Source organism: Xenopus laevis, chromosome 9_10L, assembly GCF_017654675.1.
Source record: "Xenopus laevis strain J_2021 chromosome 9_10L, Xenopus_laevis_v10.1, whole genome shotgun sequence".
NCBI lineage: Eukaryota > Metazoa > Chordata > Amphibia > Anura > Pipidae > Xenopus > Xenopus laevis.
The window spans coordinates 3,232,569-3,256,668 of NC_054387.1; the positions used below are offsets into that span (position 1 = coordinate 3,232,569).

The following is a 24,100-nucleotide window of genomic DNA, read 5'->3' on the forward strand; positions in this document are numbered from 1 at the left end:
AAAGAAGAGGAGACAATGCGTCCTTGTTCCCTGCCCAAACACACACCATAAGCCAGGAACCACCTTTTTTGGGAATTATGCATGAATATAATAACCCAGTCTTTTTATTTTTTATGTCCCTTCCATAGCCATTTTACCGCCATCCCCTTTACTGCTCTTTAGGAAGAAGTGAAGCGGGAACTTGGAGCACAACCATGGATCACACATGTAGGAGAAACTTGGCCAAGGACACACACAAGGCACCAGATATATATTGAATAAACAGCAGGAAATGCAGATTTCATTGGATACACAGATGAAACATTGAGGTGCAGGTTCTGTTCTTGTACAGTTAATATAAGGTTGGTGTGTTTTAGAAAAGCTGTACAGAAAAAGAGATGTTATTAGACTATTCCCTGTCTCCTAACAGAACCAAATTGGGATACAGTGTGGAGTACACAAGGATCCTGCAAGATGGGTGCCCAGAACATCCTAGAAGATGGCACAGAATGTGTTAAGGTGGCCATACATGAGTCGGCAGCTTATTGGCCCATGTATGGGGCCCCCCCGACTGGCTTCCCCGATCGAGATCTGGCCAAAAGTCGGCCAGATCTCGATCGGATGTGACAAAAAAATCCTGTCGGATCACGGCCGCATCTGTTCGTTGATGCGGTCCCGCGATCCGACCCCCGTTCCCATTCGTTAGGATCCGATCGTTGGGCCCTAGGGCCCGCGATCGGATCAGCCTGATATTGCCCACCTCAAGGTGGGCATATCGGAGAGAGATCCGCTCATTTGGCGATGTCGCCAAACGAGCGGATCTCTCCGTGTATGGCCACCTTTAGACCACAGGGCAGTATCACAATGGGCATTTTTAGAAAGAAGACAATTCTACGCTAATTTAATTTCAAAATTCTTTAGCCTGAGGAAGTAGAAGAGTGGTACAACCATGGGTCCTCTGATCTGAGGCAAGTGTTTATTCCCATGTGCAGTCTGGCACACAAAACACAAGAGAGGACATCGACAGGCTCGGATTTGTGGAAAGGCCACCTAGGCCCGGGCCTAGGGCGGCAGGATTTTAGGGGGGCGGAGTGCCGCCCAACCACACCCACATTTTTTCAAAAACACTGGCGATGTGCTGGAGATTCAATCATTTAATAAATTTCCTGCGCGCCAATCCCCATTGCTCCTGTTCCCCTAGAGGGTACAGGGGTGACGACCGGTAGTGGGCCTAGGGGCGGCCACTATGTAAATCCGGCCCTGGACATTGAGAAGAGAAGGATTGTCCATCAAATTGACCAGTGTTAGAAACAAATAGAGCACCATCAGAAAGATATCTGCAAAGGTCAATGAAGAATTTATTAGCAAAAAGGAAATGTCAAAAACATTGGGCCTGCCAGCCCTGCAAATACAAAACATTTGATGTGTACATCCTTACATTGTGTGTGAATCAAGACTGGACTCAAAGCTTGCACTCACTGTGCCGACAGACATGACAACACAACGGCTGCTAAACATACAACATTTACTAAGTGCCTATGGAAAGGTAGATGATATGGACAGGACACAATGTTTGTAGCGTGTGCAGGAGATGTACTGTATTGTGTACACAAATCATGTGATTAAACTACACACTGAATATGGATTCCCAGCGTCTGAATAAATATAAATAACAAAAGCACAGCAAAATAGACACATCAGAAAGAATGGTTTTATGTCAGTTGTGACAGGGAGATTGTAAACATAAATGTCCATAATTCCTGAGCCTGGGAGTTTGGGAGCTGCGGGTAGTGAAATAAAAGCTCAGACGTTGCATAAATAGGGGGTCGGAGGCGCTTAGATTTGCTTGGAGAGGTGTTTGGGGGAGCTGGATGCATATAATAGGATATTAACGGACAGGAAATGTCATGTATATATGATGACAGGATACATGTATGTAAATTTAGCTGATATGTAAAACAGGAGTGCATTTGATGCATATATTCATGTAGAGAGACATGTGGAATACTCATAGGATGACAGGGGCATACACGAGTATCATCAGATTGGGATATTGGCTGATAAATGCAGTCATGGGAAGGAGTAGTAGTGCATAAGCTGCACATTAGGTGATACATACATTCATCTAGAGGAGAGGCCGTGTATAAATTGCCTGCAGTGTTGGGGGATAGATATATTAGCCTGGCACCCACACATGCAAATCTTACAGCTGGAAAAATACCTGTATACTTTTCATCACTCACCCCTAGGAGTGAGTCCACTTTCTTTCCCAAGGAGATCAGCCAGTTCCCCATAGACTTTACAAGCACAAGGGCTGAACAGGCAGTGCTGATATAAATATACAGGCAGTGCTTATATAAATATACAGGCAGGGCTTATATAAATATATACTGTAGGCAGTGCTTATATAAATATACAGGCAGTGCTGATATAAATATACAGGCAGTGCTTATATAAATATACAGGCAGTGCTTATATAAATATACAGGCAGTGCTTATATAAATATATACTGTAGGCAGTGCTTATATAAATATACAGGCAGGGCTTATATAAATATACAGGCAGGGCTTATATAAATATACAGGCAGTGCTTATATAAATATACAGGCAGTGCTTATATAAATATACAGGCAGTGCTTATATAAATATACAGGCAGTGCTTATATAAATATACAGGCAGGGCTGATATAAATATACAGGCAGGGCTTATATAAATATACAGGCAGTGCTTATATAAATATACAGGCAGTGCTTATATAAATATACAGGCAGGGCTGATATAAATATACAGGCAGTGCTGATATAAATATACAGGCAGGTTCACCTGTCTGCAGAATAGATTAGAGGCGAAATAAATACCCTGATGATGATGATGATGATAATAACAATAATTATTCTTCTGTTATACATGTATTAACTGGATTATAGCTGAACTGTGGCATGTTTGGCAGTGCTATAATTAGATGATACTAAGCCCCATAGCAAATGTATCTTAGAGGTCCTAAAACGTATGGCCATTGACCACTTGCTCATTGATTGGGCCTCTCTACACTCCTGGGCCCCCCTGCAGTCACCTCCCTTTATAGTTACGCCCCTGGCATTGGGTGTAAGTGGCTTTGCAGTCGCATGAAAGATCAGGACAGACTAAACATGGAGAAGACAAAAGCAGCCTATGCAGACCTACAATCTGAAGAATGAACGCTTCTACTGCTAAGGGCCCAAGATGTGCACGCACCCATAAACACAATGCGTGCGTCTCTGAACGTGATTGGAGAACTGAAAGCCGAGCATTCGCAAGCATGGATGGCTAGAGGTCATGCATGAAGAGTCATGGGCTAGGTGTTGCCTATTTATTCCAGCCAGGCGAGTCATTGTGCAGGAAGATGTCACAAGGGCAAAGTATTCCTCGTTTCCATTGGCTGATTTATTTTACAAAAGGAGCAGTGAGTTAAAAGGAATCAAGTAACTATGAGCCCCCCCATATATTATGAGGAAGGGGATCCTGTTGGAATTTTGCCGGGCAGGGAACTCGATACACAGTATAGGGCTCCTACTGCCATTATTGCCTTGCAAAGCTTTTTAGTCTTGGTATGTCCATTGTGACCTCATTGCCCCGGTGGTTGTTCGGGACAAAGTCCTGGGGTCTCATTAAGTGCAGGGCGGACTTTCTTTCTTTCTTTGAAACGTCCCGAGTTGGACACTTTCACGTGTTTGCCCTTGGTGTTCTTGTCCACAATTCTCTCTAGTCGAGCAGTGTAGTTCTCTCCTTGGGTTTCCTCCGCTGCCTTCTCATCACCTATGTGCTCTGTCACAGACTCATACACAACCTTGGGGGTGGACTTCTTCTTGCGCAGGAAGGTGAGCTTCCACCAACTGTGTGAGGCCTCCGCCATGGAGACAGGAGGTGGCTGGAAAAGGAAGAGAGCATATGCTAAGTATGATAAAAATATCTCATGCCCCAGGTCGGAAAATTGTATCTGCCCATTGGGCATGGAAAAGAAAGTACCACAGGTTGCATTCCCATTGGCCCAACCTGCATCCATATTCTTTTTTAAGAATACCCCCTACTGCCATGTCAAGGTTAGAAACACAACCCAGCCCACTGCATGTAGAGCTATTGGATCAGTGAATAATAACTAGATTTATTGCCGACAAATGCCATATACAGCCATTCTCTTTTTTTTTATCCCTAATTAGAAAACTCTGTTTACCTACCCCCTTATCTAAGCTACTTCAGAACTCGCCTCTTTTGGTGCCAGATGAAAATGTAAACAGTGGATTAAATGCATGAAGAAACAGGGATGTTTTTGCCATGATGCTCTACCTGATAATCATTTCAATGGGTCCTTTAGATTTGCTCGGGGAAAAGAACCGCTTGTAGAAGTGAAATTGGCCAACCTACAGCCTTTTTAAGCTGGTGGTGTATGCATGACCAAGGGCTCCCAGTGATATAAAGTATTACAGTTGCCATCAACTACGTACGCCATATTGTCCTGCTGCCTCCATATTGACCTGCACTTCCCCATTCCTCATGCCAACATCTGCTGATGTGTGGAACCAAGAGAACTCATCCCCATAAAGAGAGCTTTGCTTTGGGTCATAGTAATCTGGACCAAGTGGAGGCTAAATGTGACTTTCCAAGGAAAGAAAGAAGATGCCATTTACAGCAATGATGCCACACTGGTTCCACAGATTTCCTTGACATCAACATTTTAAAAGAATCTGTGGCTCCACCAACCCATGAGATTAAAGCAATGGCAGGGGGTTTCAGCATGACGGACAGTCTGGAATAGGGTTTAGGGGAGAAGCCTATTGGTTCTCCTAGAAAGCCCAGCTTGAATTCAATTACAGTGAGGTTTGGGGTGAGAATTTAAAGAGTTGGAACTGTGGCTGATATACTGATGTTTCTCTAGATCTCTAACCTAATGATGAGCTCAGGGGTTACTTGAACAAAGATTGGACCTCAAAGGTGATACTTGAACTAAAAAATACTCCAGCAACCATTGATCTGGGGTTATATCAGATCATGGAACCATTACATGGAAGCAATTCAAACATAAGAAACGATTTATCAAATTCAGATTGCTCCATGGATGGATGGTTTCCAAGAATACATGTGGGGCCAAGGTATTAAACAGATCTTGTCACTAAGAACAAGGGGATGTGGATAAAACTTTTAAAAAGGCAATTCAGGAGAAACAGGCAGGAAAGTAGACAAGAAAGGAAGTATTTTTCTATATTCCTGCTTGGAATTGGTTAGTAGTGGAGCAGAGAAGACAAGAGATGAGGAGAAGAACCCTTATAGAGGATAAGGAGACTGAGAAGAGAGGGAGGGAGCACAGAGGGATCAGAATGACTGGGGGAGGGCAAGTGAGAAAGAGGAGACCAAGTACTAGTGTATAGCTGAGGAGGGGTGAGGAGGGGTGGGGGGAATAAAAAATGAAGCTGGTCATAAAAACATAGTCGATGAAACGAACCTGTATGTAAGAGTTGGGTTATTCTGTTGGGGGTTTCTATTGCTGCCCTTTCTTCTATCTGTTAGTCCCTCAGTGATGGCTTCACCCTTGGGTGCACAATGACCCCAGTCACAGAGCTGTAGTGAGGCCTTGTCCACTGGCAGATGGTTATTCCCAAATCTGCCCTCTACACAGGTATTTTAATCTCTCAGAATGGTAGTGAGACCTTTGGAGGTGCACAGGTGTCTTTCTGGTCCCTCCCCAGGCAGAGACTTTTCACCTTATTTTCCGGTGTCTCAAGTTTTGCACCGAAGCAAATCTCTTCTTGTACAGTGGTCTCTATAGCCCCCTCTCTCTCATCCAGTTTGGTATCTCAAGTCCTGAGAACAAAGTTGTCTTCAGATCTGTCTGCTAGAAGAGACAGTCGCAGTGTTACCTTTGCCTTCTTCTTGCTCGCTCCACAGGTGTGCGTCTGTCTCCAGCATGCAGAGAACCCTCTCGTTCCCCCAGGTAGGGATGTCTGTCTCTGGCAGTTTATGAGTCGCTTTCACTGCAGTCTCAGCCTGGTACAGGTGTCTCTGCCTCTTTCTGAAGGTTAAACCTGACCCTCCCAGCTCAACAAACAGGAGAGAGCAGGAACTGTGACATGAATATTTATAGAAAGGACACACCTGTCACTTTGTAACCAAGTCCTGCAGGTGACTGAGAGGCACAGGAATGTACTGCAGTCTAAACAAGGGCTAAGTATCACCACACGCCCAAAATATGAATAGTGGAGGAATGTAGAAAATCTTTCAATCTGTACTATTGGGGTTAGATCAGGGAACGAGGGAGAGACCATTGTTGCCCAGTCAGGTGAAAGAATGCAGCCGTGGGATTATAGCTGCAGAGTCAGGAATCCATGTTGTGCAACTATATTTAATAATTGCTGTTTCTCCGTTACTTGGGTTTCTACTCTCTCACAGAGAACCGTCTTTTGCATGTCGCTTGCGTTGTACCATTGCACTCACAAATGTGTATTGTGCCACTGGGAATAATGCTCCCTACTTTTTCTGCACTGCTGTGACTCTGAATGTGACACACTACTATTGGTATGGGGTCTATTATCAAGCTCATTTGCTACAAGCAGTGCTGGAGGGTTACACCCCATTGCACTTAGGGGATTATTTATTAAAATCCAAATTTTTAATGGAAAAAAAACCCCAACAATTTATTATACCCTGAGGATAGAAAAAGTCTGAATCCGAAAATCCGGCATCTCAGATCTGCCAAGTTTGTATATAAGTCAGTGGGAGAAGTCCCGAAGATATCCTGATCTGCTCTGGGGCAAAAATCTGGGTTTTTGGGCAGAAAATCCAAAAAATTTTGATTCAAATTTTTTCTTACATTTTTCACTTTTTCTTGAACTGGGATTTTTCCGGGAAAATGTATCGATAGATAACCCGTGTGTATTTGGTCAGTCTATTTCAGAAAATAATGGGATCAATTCGGATTTTTATAAATAACCCCCTTAGTGTTTAAGTCTGTGTTTATAGTAGGGGCTGCTTCACTTTGCACCTTGCATTGGAATAAAAACCAGATATAGGGGAGCCCATCTTGAGCACTCCTTGCACTTTAAGTGGCCTTGGGGGGTCCTGAGATGCAAAAGTTTAAAGTGCAGGAAACAGGGCACGTTAAACCTTCTTCCCTCCCCAGATGTAAATGAGTTTTCCAGCCATATCCTTTATGGGCCTTTATGTGCCAAAAGCACCGGACCCAGAGGCGCAGGGTCAGACTAGACATTGGGGGCCCATCAGGTTCCAAACCTCTGTGGGGGCCCCCACGTGCTTGCGCGAACTGCGGGCAGATGTGTGCATACGTGAAAGACAGCACCATTTGTTTTTTTGGGGGCCGGAAGATCAGGGGAGGGGGTCTGGGCCCACCGGGTTTTTTCCCGGTATCCCACCAGCCCAGTCCGACCCTGCAGAGATGCCCCCTACCTTGGGCAGTCAGACTATGAGGTGCTGTCCTAGACAGAGGATCATGGGTGTCTACTGCAGTTGCCTTGACCTGCTCTGTGTGCAAACTCCATGCACTTTACTATAAAGAAAGTAGAACCATAGAGATGGTAAAGATTGGCTTTGATTTAGATTTATTAGCTCTTTGAGGTCATTAAGCTGGGTTTATATTAAAAATCAAGTTGCATAAATACTATTCAACCTGCCAAAAGGAAGTATAAATGTATTCTTACTACACAGACACACTTGATTCTGCAGATCTCTGATCCGTCCCCGAGCTCAGGCTCTTTTTGCCTTGTCACCTACTGTCTAATATGGGCATAAGATAGCAAACCTACCTGACCCCTGACCGATATCCATTGTACAATGATGTGGAATTGTCTCCCTGAATCAGGGGTACAGGCTGATACATTAGATAGGTACAAGGAAGGGTTGGATGCTTTATTCACCAGTAGCTCCTCCCAGCAGACAGGAGGGAGCCAATGAGATTAGAGGAGGGAAAGGGGTGTTACAGGGAGAGCTGGGAAGTGAATCAGAGGTACAGGCTGATACATTAGATAGGTACAAGAAGGGGTTGGATGGTGTTTAGCAAGTGAGGGAATACAGGGATATGGGAGATAGCTCATAGTACAAGTTGCTCCAGGGACTGGTCTCATTGCCATTTTGGAGTCAGGAAGGAATTTTTTCCCCCTCTGAGGCAAATTGGAGAGACTTCAGATGGGTTTTTTGCAGTGTCATAACTAGATGTTACTGGCCCCCACAGCAAATTCATTTTAGGGCCCCCAACATATCCAGAGGTTGTCCTGGTTTATGAATAGATTTTGAAATTGAGCATTATTTGGACCCCATGGGGCCCCTATACCTCCTGGACCCCCCTGCAGCCGCAGGGTCTGCTTCCTCTGTAGTTATGCCCCTGGTTTTTTGCCTTCCTCTGGATCAACTGGCAGGCAGATATAAAAAAGAAAAAAAAAAAGGTTGAACTTGATGGACATGTTACTATGTTCAGAGGCGCGCCGCCAATGAGGCGAGCTGAGCCGCTCGCCTCAGGCGGCAGCGCCTGAAAGGATTCTAGGGGCGGCAAAAAGCCGCTCCTGCACCTTTAAGAGCCGAATTTCCGGTTTTTGAACCGGAAATTCGGCTGTACTATTGCGTGAGAGCGCAATTGCGCTCTCCGCAATAGTGTTTCTGCCTCCTCTCCTGACACGTAAGTTGGTGAGGGGGGGCGGCATTGCGGCTCCTTAGTCAGAATCGGCACTGACTATGTTACTATGTTACAAGAATGGGACCTTTTATCCAGAATGTTTGGGACCTGGAGTTTTCAGGATAAGGGGCCTTTTCATAATTTGGATCTTCTTACCTTGAAAAATCATATAAACATGAAATAAACCCAATAGGCTGGTTTTGCTTCCAATAAGGATTAACTATATCTTAGTTGGGATCAAGTACAAGCGACTGTTTTATTAATACACAGAAAAAGGAAATACGTTTTTTAAATTTGGATTATTTGGATAGAATGGAGTCTATGGGAGACGACCTTCCCGTAATTCAGAGCTTTGTGAATAACAGGTTTCCGGATAACGGATCCCGTACATGATTGTGGGCCACAGATAATTAATTTCATACCAAGTTATCTGTATGTGCATGGCCACCTTAAATGGGTTAGAACATAGTTCCTAGAAGTCAGAATCACTTGGCAGAGTGACTGAGATGAGAAAGCTTAGCAAGGCAGAGGACAGAAACAACTCCACTCAAGTTTTATGACAACCGGATAAATTATCCAACAGGAACAAACCCTCTATTAATTGGGAAATCGTAAACAATGGAACAGATTTTTTTTTTTATATTGAGGGCAGTGCTTGATATAGTGAACATGCATGCTCATTGTGTAGGAAACCATTAGGAATCAATAGAGAAAATACAAATGAAATGAAAGAGCTGCTTGTACCATTCACTGGGCTTTACGTTGCACAATGTGGGAAGTGTTATTGTACAGCCATTGTGTACAGAGCAGAAAGCCTGACTCCCAGCTCACACAGCAGGAGGGAGGGGGCTGCGCAACACAATGGATTCTACTCACTCGGCCACAGATCATTTAAAATCTCTTTTCAGAAAAACAATTATATACTTACAAATATTGCACGTTAGCCAGGGATATTCTCTGTTGTTGCTTTAAAAATTTCAGCAACTTCAGAGCGGCTTTAGCTAAAAAGTATAAATTATTGATCAGTCCTTCATGCATTTAGCTACATTTCCCTAAAGGGCCCCTCTGCGTCTGGGGGTGTAGTGCAAAGGACCCTTCTCCCCTACCCTGAAGCCAGGCCTGAACCATTGCTGTACTGCAGGTTGGACATACCCTGGTACCCACCATAGTTGTGTTTCTCAGACTTTGGCCATGGGCTCGACCAACTATAAGACAACAACAGCGTCACACTAGAGTAGACTTGCCACCTTTTCTGCAAAATATACCGGCCTTCCTGTATATTTATATTTATTTATACTTTTTTTCCTATTAATTACACTGGGATCAACCATCATTTTTACTGGCCAGGCCCAGTAAATTACTGGGCCTGGCAACTGGGGCCCTCCTTCCCTGACCAGTACCTAGGGTTGCCACCTTTTCTGGAAAAAAATACCGGCCTTCCTACATATTTATCTTTTTTCCCTATTAATAACATTGGGATCAACCATCATTTTTACCGGCTAGGCCGGTAATATACGGGACAGGTGGCAACCGTACCAGTACCAGGGCTGATCAAGATTTTCTCTCTGTACCCCAGTGGGCTAGTTGGACCATAGTATGGATTTATATATACTTGAGGTGCCCCTAAAGAGGTATCTGGACTGGCAATCTGTGGGTTGTGGCAAATGCCAGAGGGGCTGCTGTAAGGTCCCATAGAAAGTCCGTATTTAGTTTGGCTGGTGGGGGACTATTTGGCCTCTGTTTAGTTGGAATGTCGGGGCCTATTTTGACTCCCAGTCCAGACCTGAGACCAAAGAAGGAGTTTATATTATAGAGCTGAAGTGCCCCTGAGTTACTGTATATATACACCCGAGTTGCCCCTTGAGGGGTATATAGACCAGAGTTACCCATTGTAGGTTCAGGTTACTAGAATGAGAGAGAGAGAGAGAGAGAGGTGCCTTATTCACATCTCCTGTTATCTCCAAACCATGTGTAGAGCTGCACACAAGCCTGGATTTGTGCAAAGGACACCAAGGCCCAGGCCTAGGGCAGCAGGATTTTAGGGGGCAGCATCCTGCTCAACCACATCCACATTGTTCTGGAAGTTCTGGGGCTCCTCAGGAGATACAATTGTTTTTTAAGTTTCCCGTGTGCCAATCCCCAGTGCTCCTGACCATGAAAATGTGTGCGTGAATGAAGGAGAGGGGACGGGGTGATGAAGGCCAGGGCCTAGGGGCGGCCACTGTGTAAATCCAGCACTTCTTGCAGGGAAAACATGGCTGAACAGCAAGTAATTCTCTATGGGGCAAATTCACTAAGATGCGAAGTTGCGCCAGGCGCAACTTCGCCGCGCTTCGCCGCACTTCGACAGGCGTAGTTTCGCCAGCGCTCCGCAAATTCACTAAAATCCGAAGTTGCGCTCAGGGGTAGCGTAAGGTTGCGAAGTTGCGCTAGCGTTGATTCGCTATGTAAAGCGAAGTTACGCTAGCGAAGGCTAATTTGCATACGGCACGAAATCCAAATTTCAATGGAGGAATACGTATCAGCACTACAAATGCCTAGAAAACCTTCAAATCAGCAAATACAAATTTTATTTTGCCCTACACATGTGCCCACTGTCTAGGTAAGTTGCCATGAGTCAGGAAATGTAGGGGGGAAGGAGGGGAGCCCCAAAAAATTTTTCAATCTTTTTCAGCCTATCACCCATCATGTAGAAAACACACCAGCGTTTTTTGGGACTTAGAAAAAAAATTGACTTTTTTTGAAACAATCCCTATCTACTCTATTGCGCTTCGCCAGGTCTGAGGTGGCGAAGGAAGTCTAGCGTAAAAGGTAGCGTTCAGTACACTGCGCAAGTTAGTGAATTTGCGTAGTTACGTCGCTAGCGAAAATTCGCCTGGCGTAAGGGTGCGAAGTAATACTAGCAAAACTACGCCAGCGTTCGTTAGTGAATTTGCGCAGTAATGAAAATGACAAACGCTAGCGAATTAACGCTAGCGTTTGGAGCTTCGGCGCTTAGTGAATTTGCCCCTATGAGTCTCCAGTATGGGGAGTGTGAGTTCCAGTCGTGCTGCTGCCAATCCTACCCCCGTGTCAAACACACACACAGGGATTGGAACCCAACAAAACCCTCTTTTTAAATCTATATTTATATACTGTATAGGGAAGATAAGACACTGGTACAACAACACTGTCTTCCTGTATATTTCTCTCTCTTCCTTATTGGCATCAAACTTTATATATTTACCAGTCAGACTGACCAGGACCAGTGACCTCAACTGATTTTATATGATGAAAGGAGGGTCCCTGTAGCCTGTCACCGTATAGAACCTGTTATTAGAGTCGCCAAAAAAAATACCGGCCTTCCTATATATTTAATCTTTTCCCCTTATTAATAACATTGGAATCAGCCATCATTTTTATGTAAAATACCAGCCCGGTGGCAACCCTACCTGTTATCCACAATACTCAGGACCTGGGGGGTTTGTGGATAATGGGTCTTTCTGTAATTTGGATCTTTATACCTTAAAGTCTACTAGGAATTCATGAAATTAACCCAATAGGCTGGTTTTGCCTCCAATAAGGATTAATTATATCTTAGTTGGGATCAAGTACAGGTATGGGACCTGTTATCCAGAATACTCGGGACCTGTTTTTTCCTGATAAGGGATCTTTCCGTAATTATTATATCTTAGTTGGGATCAAGTACAAGCGACTGTTTTATTATTACACAGAAAAAGGAAATTGTTTTTAAACATTTGGTTTATTTGGATACACTGGATCTGTGGTAAATATCCTTGTTCTGCTGTAAACACAGTAATAAATAAGTGACAAGGTGAGGTGACTTTATAGTGACACATGAGCAGCCGCTGTCTGACAGGCGCAACTCATCTCCTCACGGAGCTCAGAGCCCTCTGCCGCTGTGTTTACGGAAGTACAGGCGTCTCCTTCCTCTGATACGTGTTCACTCACGGAGCCACGCCTTGTGCTCTTGGATTGGCTACATTGTATGTGGTGGGCGGGACACGTCGCGTCGGGATTGGTCGGGCCGCTCTGTGTCCGGTACACGTGGGCTAGGAATCACGGGAGCCGGGATGCAGGTAGGTCTGCGCTTTAGCTGACGTCATTGTTTGCTGTCCGGTCAATAAGGCACCGACAATGTGACGGTTTGTGCATTAAAGCCGCGTATTGTTATAAACAAGCAGCTGTACCGCTGAACTAACGCTTTACCTGACTGGAATGGTTTCTATTTATGTGTAGAAATGTCTGACTGAGTTTTGTCATAGGCTGAGGGCTGTTTTATCTCCTGTCACGTGAAATACTCCCTCCCCCACTTCCTTAGGCTCACAGTGTCCCTCAGCTCATTCCCTCAGCCGCTCCCATTGGCCAGTAATGGATTGTGTCGCGTCAAGTCCCTCGCGTACATTGGGGCACATTTACTAACCGGCGTAAAGTCGCCAGCGACCGCTTCGCACCCGTCGATACACTTTGCCAGGCGAAAATTCACTCAGACAACGCTAATTCACTAAAATGCGGAGTTTTGTCCTGGACGTCGAACGCTGGCGACTTTTCACTTCTGCAATGCGAGTATTTCAAAGCAAAGATACGAGAGCGTTCATTTGTGCTTAGCGAAAAGTCCCCAGAGATCTTGCGCTCAGGTCAATTTGTATTTATACAAATCCAGGGAACCTTAAAGGAATTCTGCACTGAAATCCATTTCTCAAAAGAGCAAACAGATTTTTTTTTATTTAATTTTGAAATCTGACATGAGGCTAGACATATTGTCAATTTCCCAGCTGCCCCCAGTCATGTGACTTGTGCCTGCACTTTAGGAGAGAAATGCTTTCTGGCAGGCTGCTGTTTTTCCTTCTCAATGTAACTGAATGTGTCTCAGTGGGACCTGGATTTTACTATTGAGTGTTGTTCTTAGATCTATCAGGCAGCTGTTATCTTGTGTTAGGGAGCTGCTATCTGGTTACCTTCCCATTGTTCTGTTGTTAGTAGGGTTGCCAGTAAAATACCTGCCAAGGCCGGGGTCGGTATTACAAATTTACCGGCAATGTAAATGCCGGTAAATTTGTAATACGATCAAAACGAGCCCTCGGCCTAGCCCCAAATCCCCTGCCCTTACCTTTTCTTTTGCCTCTTCTAGCGTCCGCCGGTCTCCGTTGCGTGGCCCCACCCCTTTTGACATCACACCCTCCCCTTTTGACGTCACGTCCCGCCCATTTGAGGCCCCCCCCCAACAGCCTGTAAATTTTTTTATAAAAGGTGGCAACCCTAGTTGTTAGGCTGCTGGAGGTCACGGATGGGGGTGATATCAGTCCAACTTGCAGTACAGCAGTAAAGAGTGATTGAAGTTTATCAGAGCACAAGTCACATGACCAGGGGCAGCTGGGAAATTGACAAAATGTCTAGCCCCATGTCAGATTTCAAAATTGAATATAAAAAAAATCTGTTTGCTCTTTTTCCCATGACAGTATCCTTTTAATAAATACAATAGAGTTAATATATTGCACTACACACAAGCCCACTAGTTAATATATATGTTAAAAATTGTAAGGGGGAAACCAGTTACCCCAAAAGAAATTGTAAGGACTTTTGCAGCCTATCACCCTGAAAAAAGGAAAAGTTGCCAGCGTTTTTTGAGCTTCGATGCATTTTCCACTCAGAATATGATGTAAGTGACAGGAGATTGAGGAGTTCTATGCGCTCCAATGCACTTCGCTGGTCTGAGCTGGAGAAGGCAAGTCTGGCGAAAGAGCTAACGTTCAGTAAAATCCACATCTTAGTGAATTTGCAGCGTAACGTCCATTCGCCAGAGTGAGTTGTCGCCTGGCGATAGAGTGCGAATGAGCGATATCGCTGGTCTGTTTCTCTAGTGAATGGTTGCGAGTGTCTGTTAGTAAATCGGCGATGTCCCTGCGGGTGGTAACGCTGGCGAAAAGCCGATAACTTTAGCCACTTGGCCCTTTAGTGAATCTGCAACATTGTCTGGAGAGCAGAGAGACTTCAACTGGCAGAATAATCAGTGGAACTTATTGGGGTTGAAAGAATGAGGCAGGAGGATCCAGGTGAAGTTGATAAACAATATCTCTGTCGCTTCGTATCACAATGTCACTTTGTTGTTCGTATGGACAGGGCGGCCGCCGTGGGAGAAACAACTAATGAAATATATTCTTATTTCCTTACAGGACGTGCAGAACTTGCCGATTGATATACAGACCGGCCGGCTGCTTGGTAAGGGGGGAATAAAGTGTCCGCTGAGCCCATTCAAGGCTACTTTAAAGAAAAACAAGTGGTTTATTTTGCTGTGTCACAAGAAGAATTGAATAATATTTGCAGTGAGCGAAGTGATGAGCTGCAGGGAGTTGTGGTGATCAGAGAGGCGTTTTGCTCAAGGCAAAATACCTTGATCCCCCCCCCCCCCCGTTCTCACTGCTAGCCACAGGGCCGGACCAAGCCGCCGGGCACCCTAAACAACCTGGCTGGCAATCTTGTCCACCCTGACGTGGAGGGGAGGCCACAGATCAGTAGAGGAAAGCGACTACAAACTAGGGGTAGGCAGAAAAGGTACCTGCACAGGTACAAGTGTTTCCTCCTTTTTCTAAAATAGCCATGTGGTACAATCTAAAGCAGTTAAAATTAAAATAAAAGAGATGAGATATTCACTGACCCCAAAGAGTCCCTTTTAATAGGATTTTAATGTGTCTGTAAATGTAATAAAACAGGGTAATGTAGTGGCTGCTTCTGAGAATAGGCCTTGAGGGGTTGAGGTCACACAGGAGCAGGAACACATAACTGACAGCAGGATAAAGTCTCCCTGCACAACTGTCCTGCATTGGAGCTGTATGTGGGACCACTGTGTGCCTTATCCCTACTCATCATTCTCTGTATATCTGCATCAATAGGAGCTGTCACATTCTTTGCCCCCCTTTCTTAACCCGTTTCCTCTGCTGTTTTTCCAGATTGGCTGGTGGACCGGCGTCACTGCACCCTAAAATGGCAAAGCAAAGTCCTGCAGATAAGAGAGAAGATCAACCAAGCCTTGCAGGACATGCCCGAGCACGACGAAATCCGCAGTCTGCTCTCTGGGACGTGTAAGTGACAGGCATAGGGTTTACATGCGTTGTAATGGGGGTAGTAAACACATACTTCTGTAGGTTTATATTTAAAATATTTTCTATTTACTAGTTTGTTTCAAATGTTTTTTGTTTTTTTTATTTAACCTTGAAAGAGCAAAAGTTATTATAGTAATTGTTATTTAGTCTGACTCTTCTTTCAGTGCAAATAGAAATAAGGTAATTCCTGCCTTTCGACGGTGATAACAAACTTGAATGCTGTAGGTTGCACGCTTATAATGATTCGTTCATTGTTATTAATTTAATCGTGTATTCATACTGGCCAGATATTAACTACTTCCACTGTCTGAAGATTGTGGAGATCCTGAAAGGAACGGAAGCCGCAACCAGGAATCTGTTTGGTAGATACTCTTCTCAGAGAATGAAGGTGATTGGCTCGTTCCCAGCTTACTAAATTTACTAACCATTTGAAATTTAGCTTTGGGCTCATCCTAATTTAACACAGACCATCGTCGCCCATGCCGATAATCTTCCTGTGCAGTGAGGACCACACCGATGTGGTGCCTGCCAGATGGCATCATTACACCTGCCCAATAGATCTGTTGGAAGGCAGTCGGGGAGGGCCCATACACAGTCAGATAAGCTGCCAACTTGATCTAAAGAGCCCATATTGACATGTCAAATCTGCCCGTGTAATGCAGATTCCTCCTGCTACTGTTGAACATACACGATAAGGTCGCCAAATGAGCGGATCTTTCCCCAATATTCACACTAACGGCAGGGTCGATATCGGGTTAATCTGAACATTTGGCCCTAGAGTCGAACAATCAGATTACAACGAAGTGAATGGGTGCAGACCGGTTGTAGGACCACATCAACTAGCCGATGCGGTCCTCGATTGCAGGAAAAATCAAACCTGTCCGATCGATATCAGGCCGATTTTTGTCCGGATATTGATCGGGGAGACCCACCAGAAGCCTCCACACATGGGCACATAAACTGCCGAATCGGTCTAAAGGACCATCTTTAATCTGCCCATTTATGGCCACCTTTAAACTGGTGAGGTCACCAAACAGAGTTTACACTGATGTGGCCACCATGAGTTGGGCAATATTGGGCTGACCCAATCGTTTGGTGCCTCTGGCCAGTGACTGGGTTATATTTTCCATGTAGGCCATTAGGACAAGGACTGCATCAATGCAGAGGTGTTGTCCTCGATCAAATAGGACAAACAAACCTGCTCAATCTTCTGCCAGATATTGGTCAGGCAGGGCCCTATATGTTAGTGTATGGCCGCCATCATTTAATCTAATCTAATCTAACCCTACTTCATGCAAAGATAGCCCTGTAACTCAGTTTCCTGCAGATTGGGCCATGTAGCAGCTTTCTGCACATCTTGCCTTATATCCATGCATCACAACTTCCTTGCAGAACTATTGTAGGAATTTGTGAGACTTGATTGTTTGCTTTCTCTCATGGCATAATTGTATTATTTTACTCTGTAGGACTGGCAAGAGGTGGTGTCTTTGTACCAGGCTGATAACACGTATCTGGGTGAGTATGTTATGGAGTAGCAGGTTTGTGTGTGACAGTGCAGTGATGTGAGAGCTCTCTGTTTGTGTGTCTCTTGTGCAGGGGAGTCAGCCAGTCTCTTCATGCGCAGCGTGAGCTATGAGATCCCAGCTCTGAAGAAGCAAATGACTCGCTGTGAGCAGCTGTCTCTGGAGAGTGAGCGTCGGGCAGAGGAGTGCTTGCACGGAGCAGCACAACAGCGAGAACAATATTATAACAGCTGCAAAAACTATGGGATCAGTGTAAGGACATGTGTTTCCCTCTGCCACTGCCAAGCCCAATCATTGCCTTATGTTTTCTTGCACATCGTTCCTTTAATATAGGGAGAGTAGGCACTGGTATAAAATCTCCACCCCCTCCGTATGTGCAAAACATTGTTCTTTATAAGGAATCCTGTTTTCCTTTACTGTTTGCGATTTCCATCTTTTATTTATTCCACCCTCCCAACATGTCTCATCTGTCCTTTCTGTCTTATGGAGACTTTGCTGACATTATATTGACATTATAGTAGTGGTGCACAGATCAAAACTAGTTTCTGATTGGCTGCCATGTGATACTTCTTTGAGGACAGCAATTTCTCTGCCTGTAAATCGGTGATGATCTTTCTTGCCACCTCCCTATCTCCTTTAACTTGCTGCAATAAGTTGCACTGCAGCTGCATCATCCCATGTACCTTCTCTGTGCAGGGTGAGGATATACGAAAAGAACTTGTGGCATTGGTTTGCGATGTTCCTTCTGTCCTGAGGCAGATCGGGGCTGATGCTGCAGGGCTGTTGTCTGCTATCCAGCTGTACCAGGCCTGTGTGACCTTTGTATGTGACAGGTGAGAATAAAGCAGCAGGAAGAATACGGCAATGGGACAATAACTGAACTGCAGTTCCCATTGGGATGTCCAAATGCATGGCTATTGTTTTGTACCCTTTTCCTAATATATATGCCTTTGTGTTTCTATCTTTCTTTAGCATAGCAATTTTCACAGCTGTCTCTCAGATTCACAGCCTGAATAATGTTCCCCTAGTTTTATAGGACCCACGTTTGGTTTGCAACTGCCGTCCAGCGGAGATCAGCAGGGATACAAAGCCGCTGTCCGCATGTCACTGCTCCTGAATTTATTAAATGGAGTGCTGAGGTCAAGCAGGCACTTTGGCACTGAGCTCCACCTGTCACCACTTTGTGTGCGTCACTGGTTAAAAAACAAATAGTGGAGCACAAAGACTTTCGCTCCCCCCAAATGCTGGCAGAGGTATTCATGAGGAGTGGGCTGGTGGGAGGCACATAAACATCCCCCGACTCTGCCCCTTCACTTGCACGCCATTCAGATTGGCAAGTTAGGGAATTCTGGGAGGAGCAGGGTGCTCAGGAGGCCGTCCTTAATGCAGTTCTGCTTGATTTAATTCCAGTTTATCCGATTGATATCAGAGCAAATTTGTTCTTGAGCCCTCTGGTTGATATTTCCTTCTCCCTAAACCCGGCACTATAGTCGGCCAGTGAAAATAATTTATATTGTAAGATTAAATACACTGGATTAAAAGGAAAAGAGATGCAGCTGAGAGAGGTTTTGTTGCAATGTGAAGGCAATGGAGGTAGACAAGGGTTAAAGAATGGATTAATAAAGACATTGGGGGAAATTAAAATGATTGTGAATTCTGTTTCCCCATGCAGCTCACCCGAAGAGGCCCTTCCTATCCTTCGGCACGTGCAGAAATGTGGAGACACTACCATCTATGAGTGGCGAGTGGGGGAGGCACCAAGGAGGGTAGAGCGCCCTGACAAAGAGAAACAAGAGACCCCACAATGCCCAGAGGAAGGAGAAGTAAGCGCATGGAGCTTAGGCAAGGGGCATCCCATATTTTACAGGGCATTTACTACTTGTTATTGACCTATTCTTTCCATATAGATCAACTGGGGAGATTTCGAGGTGCAACCATCAACGGCAGCTGAAACAGAAGAAGGGCTTGACAGTTTGGCTACAGGAGAGATAGACTGGGGCATCTCAGTGGAGCCAGAGGTACAGGGAGAAAGTCTGATGTATAAAATGTAAAGGGAACTGCATGAAATGGCTACAATTACTCTTTCTCTTTGGCACCACATCACATATTGCTCCAAATGTGTTCTCAGGCTGCAGAAGTGGACGGCATAAACTGGGACGCGGGGGAGGAACCTACAGCAGTGATCACTGTACTGGAAACTGGAAGCAATGGTAAGTGCCGTCTTACTCCCAGCAGGTGTCACTGCAGAGTACCCTCGCTAAACTCCCAACGAGCAAAGTATCTCGTCATACTGTTACTTTATTCTTAATTAAATCGCCTTACAGTTCTGTCATTGGAAATGAGTCTTCTGAGGATAAGGAGAATTGGGCCATGTTTTGTCTCACTTAATGCAGGCCCATTAGCGACATCTAAAAGTTCTCAGGGTGACGCTATTGGACCCTACCAGATATCTTGATCTCGGATGAATCTCCCCATTGGGGCACCTGAGACCAATGTGACACCATCTCATGTTTTGCTCTCAGATGCCCCCAAAGAGACATTCTCTCCATTGGTCTCAGTTATCCCAGAAGATATTGTACCACCCTTGGTCTCATTTGCCCCAAGTAACGGAATCTTTCCCATTTTCTCAGTTCTGCCAGGTGTTGCTCGCGGTTCAGATGCTCTTTCGGTCCTAGAAAACACAGACACGCGAAATCAGTTTGTGGATGAATTAATGGAGGTGAATTTTCATTCTTTTACTTCTCTTGCTGCCTCGATTTCCCATTTTCCCTACTCAGTGTAATATTATCATGTCTTTGCAGTTAGAGTTGTTCCTGTGTCAGTGGCAGCAGAGTATGGAGTGCGACACAGACATTGTCACTGTAACACAGTTCCAGACAGCCCCATCTATTCTGCAAGGACAGACACAGGGGAAAGTGCTCGCCATGATATCTGTTGTGCAGGGCCTCATCAGCCGACTGACAGACACACGGATGCGCCAGCTGTTCCTAATATTGGCATCTCCCAGGTGAGTTCCTGTGCAGTCATGGAATAGGTAGGCACTTCATTTGGGTGGGTATGTATGAATGTGGGGAGCGTATGGGCAGTACTAACATGATTCTGTGTTTAGATATGTGGACCGTGTGACGGATCATCTGGGCCAGCGCCTGCGTCAAGCACAACTGCTGGAGAAAAAGAGCGTTTCTTGGGTAGAGAGAGGCAGAGCAGCTCAGGAAGAGAGACAGAGTCTGGAGCCCAGGCTGTCCCTTCTACAGGAAAGAAGTCGGGAGCTGAAGAAGCAGGTGAGTCTGGTCACATGAACTGTAGATTGGGTTAGAGAATAATTAGCAGGTACATGTTACTGGGTTGATGAAGCTGTGACACTGGCGTAACCAGAGCTACAGAAAGTGCAGCAACATGGGAAAAAACACTTAAAACTAAAGGCCCACTTGTCTCTCTCTCCCTCTCTCTCTCTGTTCGTTCTGTGTTGCAGATTGAAGCAGACCTGTCCAAGAGGTACAACAACCGTCCTGTCAATCTGATTGGTACAGGCCTCTGATCTTTATGCTTTCAACTGCAAATAAAAAAAAAAAGCATTATTTTGGTAAAGTCTGAAAGTCTTTTATCCCGAAAGGCCTCACCGCACCACAACCACTGAAGTCATTACTGTTTCCCCCACTCTCCCCTCTCTTTCATTGTCTTTTCCCTCCAGTCCCCCCATCTCTTATCATACATGTCTCTGCCGTTCCCCTGTTCTCTCATCCTCTCGTATCATAGCACATTGGGTGATACATGCTTTTCCCCTCTCTCTCGCTCCCTAATTACATCCCATCAGAATGACAAGTGACCTGTCATTGCTCATTATTCTGGCTGCTTGTTATCTCCACACTCGGGGGGAACTGCCCCCTACAGCCGGACAATGAGTGATGGCATCTATTAATCAGCATCCTCGCCGAGCATTACCGGAGCACAGGGCTCTGCACACTTTGTGCCACACCAGCGGAGATGTGGGCGGCCACTGTGCAGGGCTGTGGCTAATGATATGTTGGGGGACCCTCAAGGTGCTGTCCCATAAATCTATATATCCCTGTTATATGCACCTGCTTCAGTGCTGAACCCTTTAGTGCTTCCAATAAGATGGCAGAGACTTGGAGTATAGAATCCCATTCCCAATAGGAATATTCTGAGTGAAGCCGTTCCTCTGTTGTTGAACTGCAGCCTCCACCATCCCTACACCTTAGATCCTTGGGTTAAAAGGAATTAACCTCTGAGTGGTGGATGTTTATAATACAGATGGGGTACAGGAGATCTTTCAGTTCTTACAGGACTTGTAAGGGGTAGTGTATCTGATCTGGTCAAGATGCTGTGGAACAGCCAATCTATTTATTCCTCACCTTGTAAGTCACAAATCATTGTGGGAGTTGCAGTTCAGAAGCAGGAGAAGGTTCACTAGTTAAGATTTTGATAGGGGTTGCAGGATATATCCATTGGGTAAGGGATCGATAGTGTGTTAAAGGTATTTGTGTGTTTTATATTTCCAGCTCGTGGTATAATGAAGGCAAGTGAGGGGCTCAACCCCCAGAGTAATAGATGCAAGAAGTGAAATCCATCTCTGCGCTTCTGCAGTTATCTGCTGCTGCTGCACAGGTCAGAGAGGGACAGATCTGTTGTTCTAATTAATGACTTTATATTCCTCCCTGTTTCTCACGCAGGGAAAATGCAGGCATGTGGATTCTACCATGAGATGTGGAACATTCCTCTGCATTGCCCCCACACTTGCCAGCCCTGATTTATCATGGGATCCCTTCCCTTAGTGCCATAACGGGCTTGTACTAACTACACCTTAGGGCCAGGCCCCTTGTGTGTGTTATTTGCATATTACCCAGCATGCTGCTGTGTTTGGAGGAGAGCAGTGAGTGACATGTCAGTGTGACAGTTTGTCCCAGGACAGTCTCTCAGCTGGCACTTGCATTGTAATTACCAATTAGGGCTCAGTCCATCTGCTCCTGGGTGACTCGCAGGCCTTTCTCTCAATTAAACCTCTGCTGTTATCTTTCCTCAATTAACTGCTGCCCAGAGCACATAGTGCGGAGATGGGTCTTATCTGAATATGGAGTATGGAGTGTGCTCTCTCCACGTGTGTGTGTGCCGCTCAGCTCTATGATTCTCTCCCTATGTTTTACCTCTACCATAGTGCACTGTATGCTCTCAATGCACAACTAACCTTCCTCCCCTCTCTGCGCACTTGCTCTGCTCTCTAATAACACTGTATTCTATCCATACCTCTCTGCTCTCTAATATTACTGTATTCTATCCATACCTCTCTGCTCTCTAATAACACTGTATTCTATCCATACCTCTCTGCTCTCTAATAACACTGTATTCTATCCATACCTCTCTGCTCTCTAATAACACTGTATTCTATCCATACCTCTCTGCTCTCTAATATTACTGTATTCTATCCATACCTCTCTGCTCTCTGATAACACTGTATTCTATCCATACCTCTCTGCTCTCTAATAACACTGTATTCTATCCATACCCCTCTGCTCTCTAATAACACTGTATTCTATCCATACCTCTCTGCTCTCTAATAACACTGTATTCTATCCATACCTCTCTGCTCTCTAATAACACTGTATTCTATCCATACCTCTCTGCTCTCTGATAACACTGTATTCTATCCATACCTCTCTGCTCTCTAATAACACTGTATTCTATCCATACCTCTCTGCTCTCTAATAACACTGTATTCTATCCATACCTCTCTGCTCTCTAATAACACTGTATTCTATCCATACCTCTCTGCTCTCTAATAACACTGTATTCTATCCATACCTCTCTGCTCTCTAATAACACTGTATTCTATCCAAACCTCTCTGCTCTCTAATAACACTGTATTCTATCCATACCTCTCTGCTCTCTAATAACACTGTATTCTATCCATACCTCTCTGCTCTCTAATAACACTGTATTCTATCCATACCTCTCTGCTCTCTAATAACACTGTATTCTATCCATACCTCTCTGCTCTCTAATAACACTGTATTCTATCCATACCTCTCTTCTCTCTAATAACACTGTATTCTATCCATACCCCTCTGCTCTCTAATAACTCTGTATTCTATCCATACCTCTCTGCTCTCTAATAACACTTAATTCTATCCATAGAGGAGACAGGAGGATGCTGGGGGAAGTTATACTGCTCCTGTTTCCACTTTTATTAACACTGTTCTCCTAAACCTATGGGAGGGATCTGGTTAGTGGGGAGAGTCCTTGCATATCCCCCCCCCCGCTTCCCGTTCCTATTTATTTTCCTGGCAGTTCCCACATTGATCATTTATGGTCTGTATAAAAGCAGAGTGTCTCCTGCAGCACCAGTCTCACAGCTGGCACCTCTCCTATTGGGGGATTGTTTGGGTGTCAGTCTCTCTCTCTCTCTCTCTCTCTGGTCATTTGTGATATAAAATATAGGTTTATTCAACGTTTCGGCTCCTAGACTCGAGCCGTCACCATATATATATATGTGTGTGTGTGTGCCATGAGAAAAATTCCTTGTATCCAAAGATAGCTGTCCCAAAGGCTTACTTTTCCATAAAAAGTTTCTTTATTTAAATTATCATTAAAAATTCAGTTACATACAGTCCCCCCAGGCCCACCTTACGCGTTTCGCACCCTCCGGCGCTTAGTCATAGGTGTATATGACTAAGCGCCGGAGGGTGCGAAACGCGTAAGGTGGGCCTGGGGGGGACTGTATGTAACTGAATTTTTAATGATAATTTAAATAAAGAAACTTTTTATGGAAAAGTAAGCCTTTGGGACAGCTATCTTTGGATACAAGGAATTTTGATATATATATCGCCT

At 44.8% G+C, this 24,100-nt stretch overlaps 2 protein-coding genes across 4 annotated transcripts; one reads left to right on the forward strand and one right to left on the reverse strand.

The window, feature by feature from the left end:
* Positions 1–2,733: 2,733 nt before the first annotated feature.
* On the reverse strand, positions 2,734–6,077 carry prr15l.L (proline rich 15-like L homeolog). 3 transcript variants are annotated; one of them, XM_041577107.1, is made up of 2 exons: positions 5,717–6,077; positions 2,734–3,888 (listed from the first exon to the last, which is right to left on the reverse strand). In XM_041577107.1, exon 2 carries the CDS (start codon positions 3,871–3,873, stop codon positions 3,586–3,588), a length of 288 nt encoding a protein of 95 aa, XP_041433041.1. In that variant the 5' UTR covers positions 3,874–3,888; positions 5,717–6,077; the 3' UTR covers positions 2,734–3,585. The 3 variants fall into 3 exon arrangements, with proteins under 3 accessions (XP_041433041.1, XP_041433042.1, XP_041433040.1); XM_041577108.1 differs by having other exon boundaries at positions 5,873–6,076; XM_041577106.1 differs by having other exon boundaries at positions 5,458–6,074.
* A 6,601-nt stretch (positions 6,078–12,678) lies between these two features.
* Positions 12,679–20,817, forward strand: cdk5rap3.L (CDK5 regulatory subunit associated protein 3 L homeolog; the record flags this gene model as incomplete). Its single annotated transcript, NM_001096507.1, is given in 14 exon segments — positions 12,679–12,713; positions 14,808–14,853; positions 15,582–15,713; positions 16,022–16,122; positions 17,201–17,249; positions 17,331–17,509; positions 17,954–18,090; positions 18,930–19,080; positions 19,165–19,275; positions 19,386–19,467; positions 19,888–19,976; positions 20,059–20,264; positions 20,367–20,538; positions 20,730–20,817. Coding segments are annotated over 14 exon segments (1,527 nt in total). The 3' UTR covers positions 20,796–20,817.
* Positions 20,818–24,100: the final 3,283 nt, after the last annotated feature.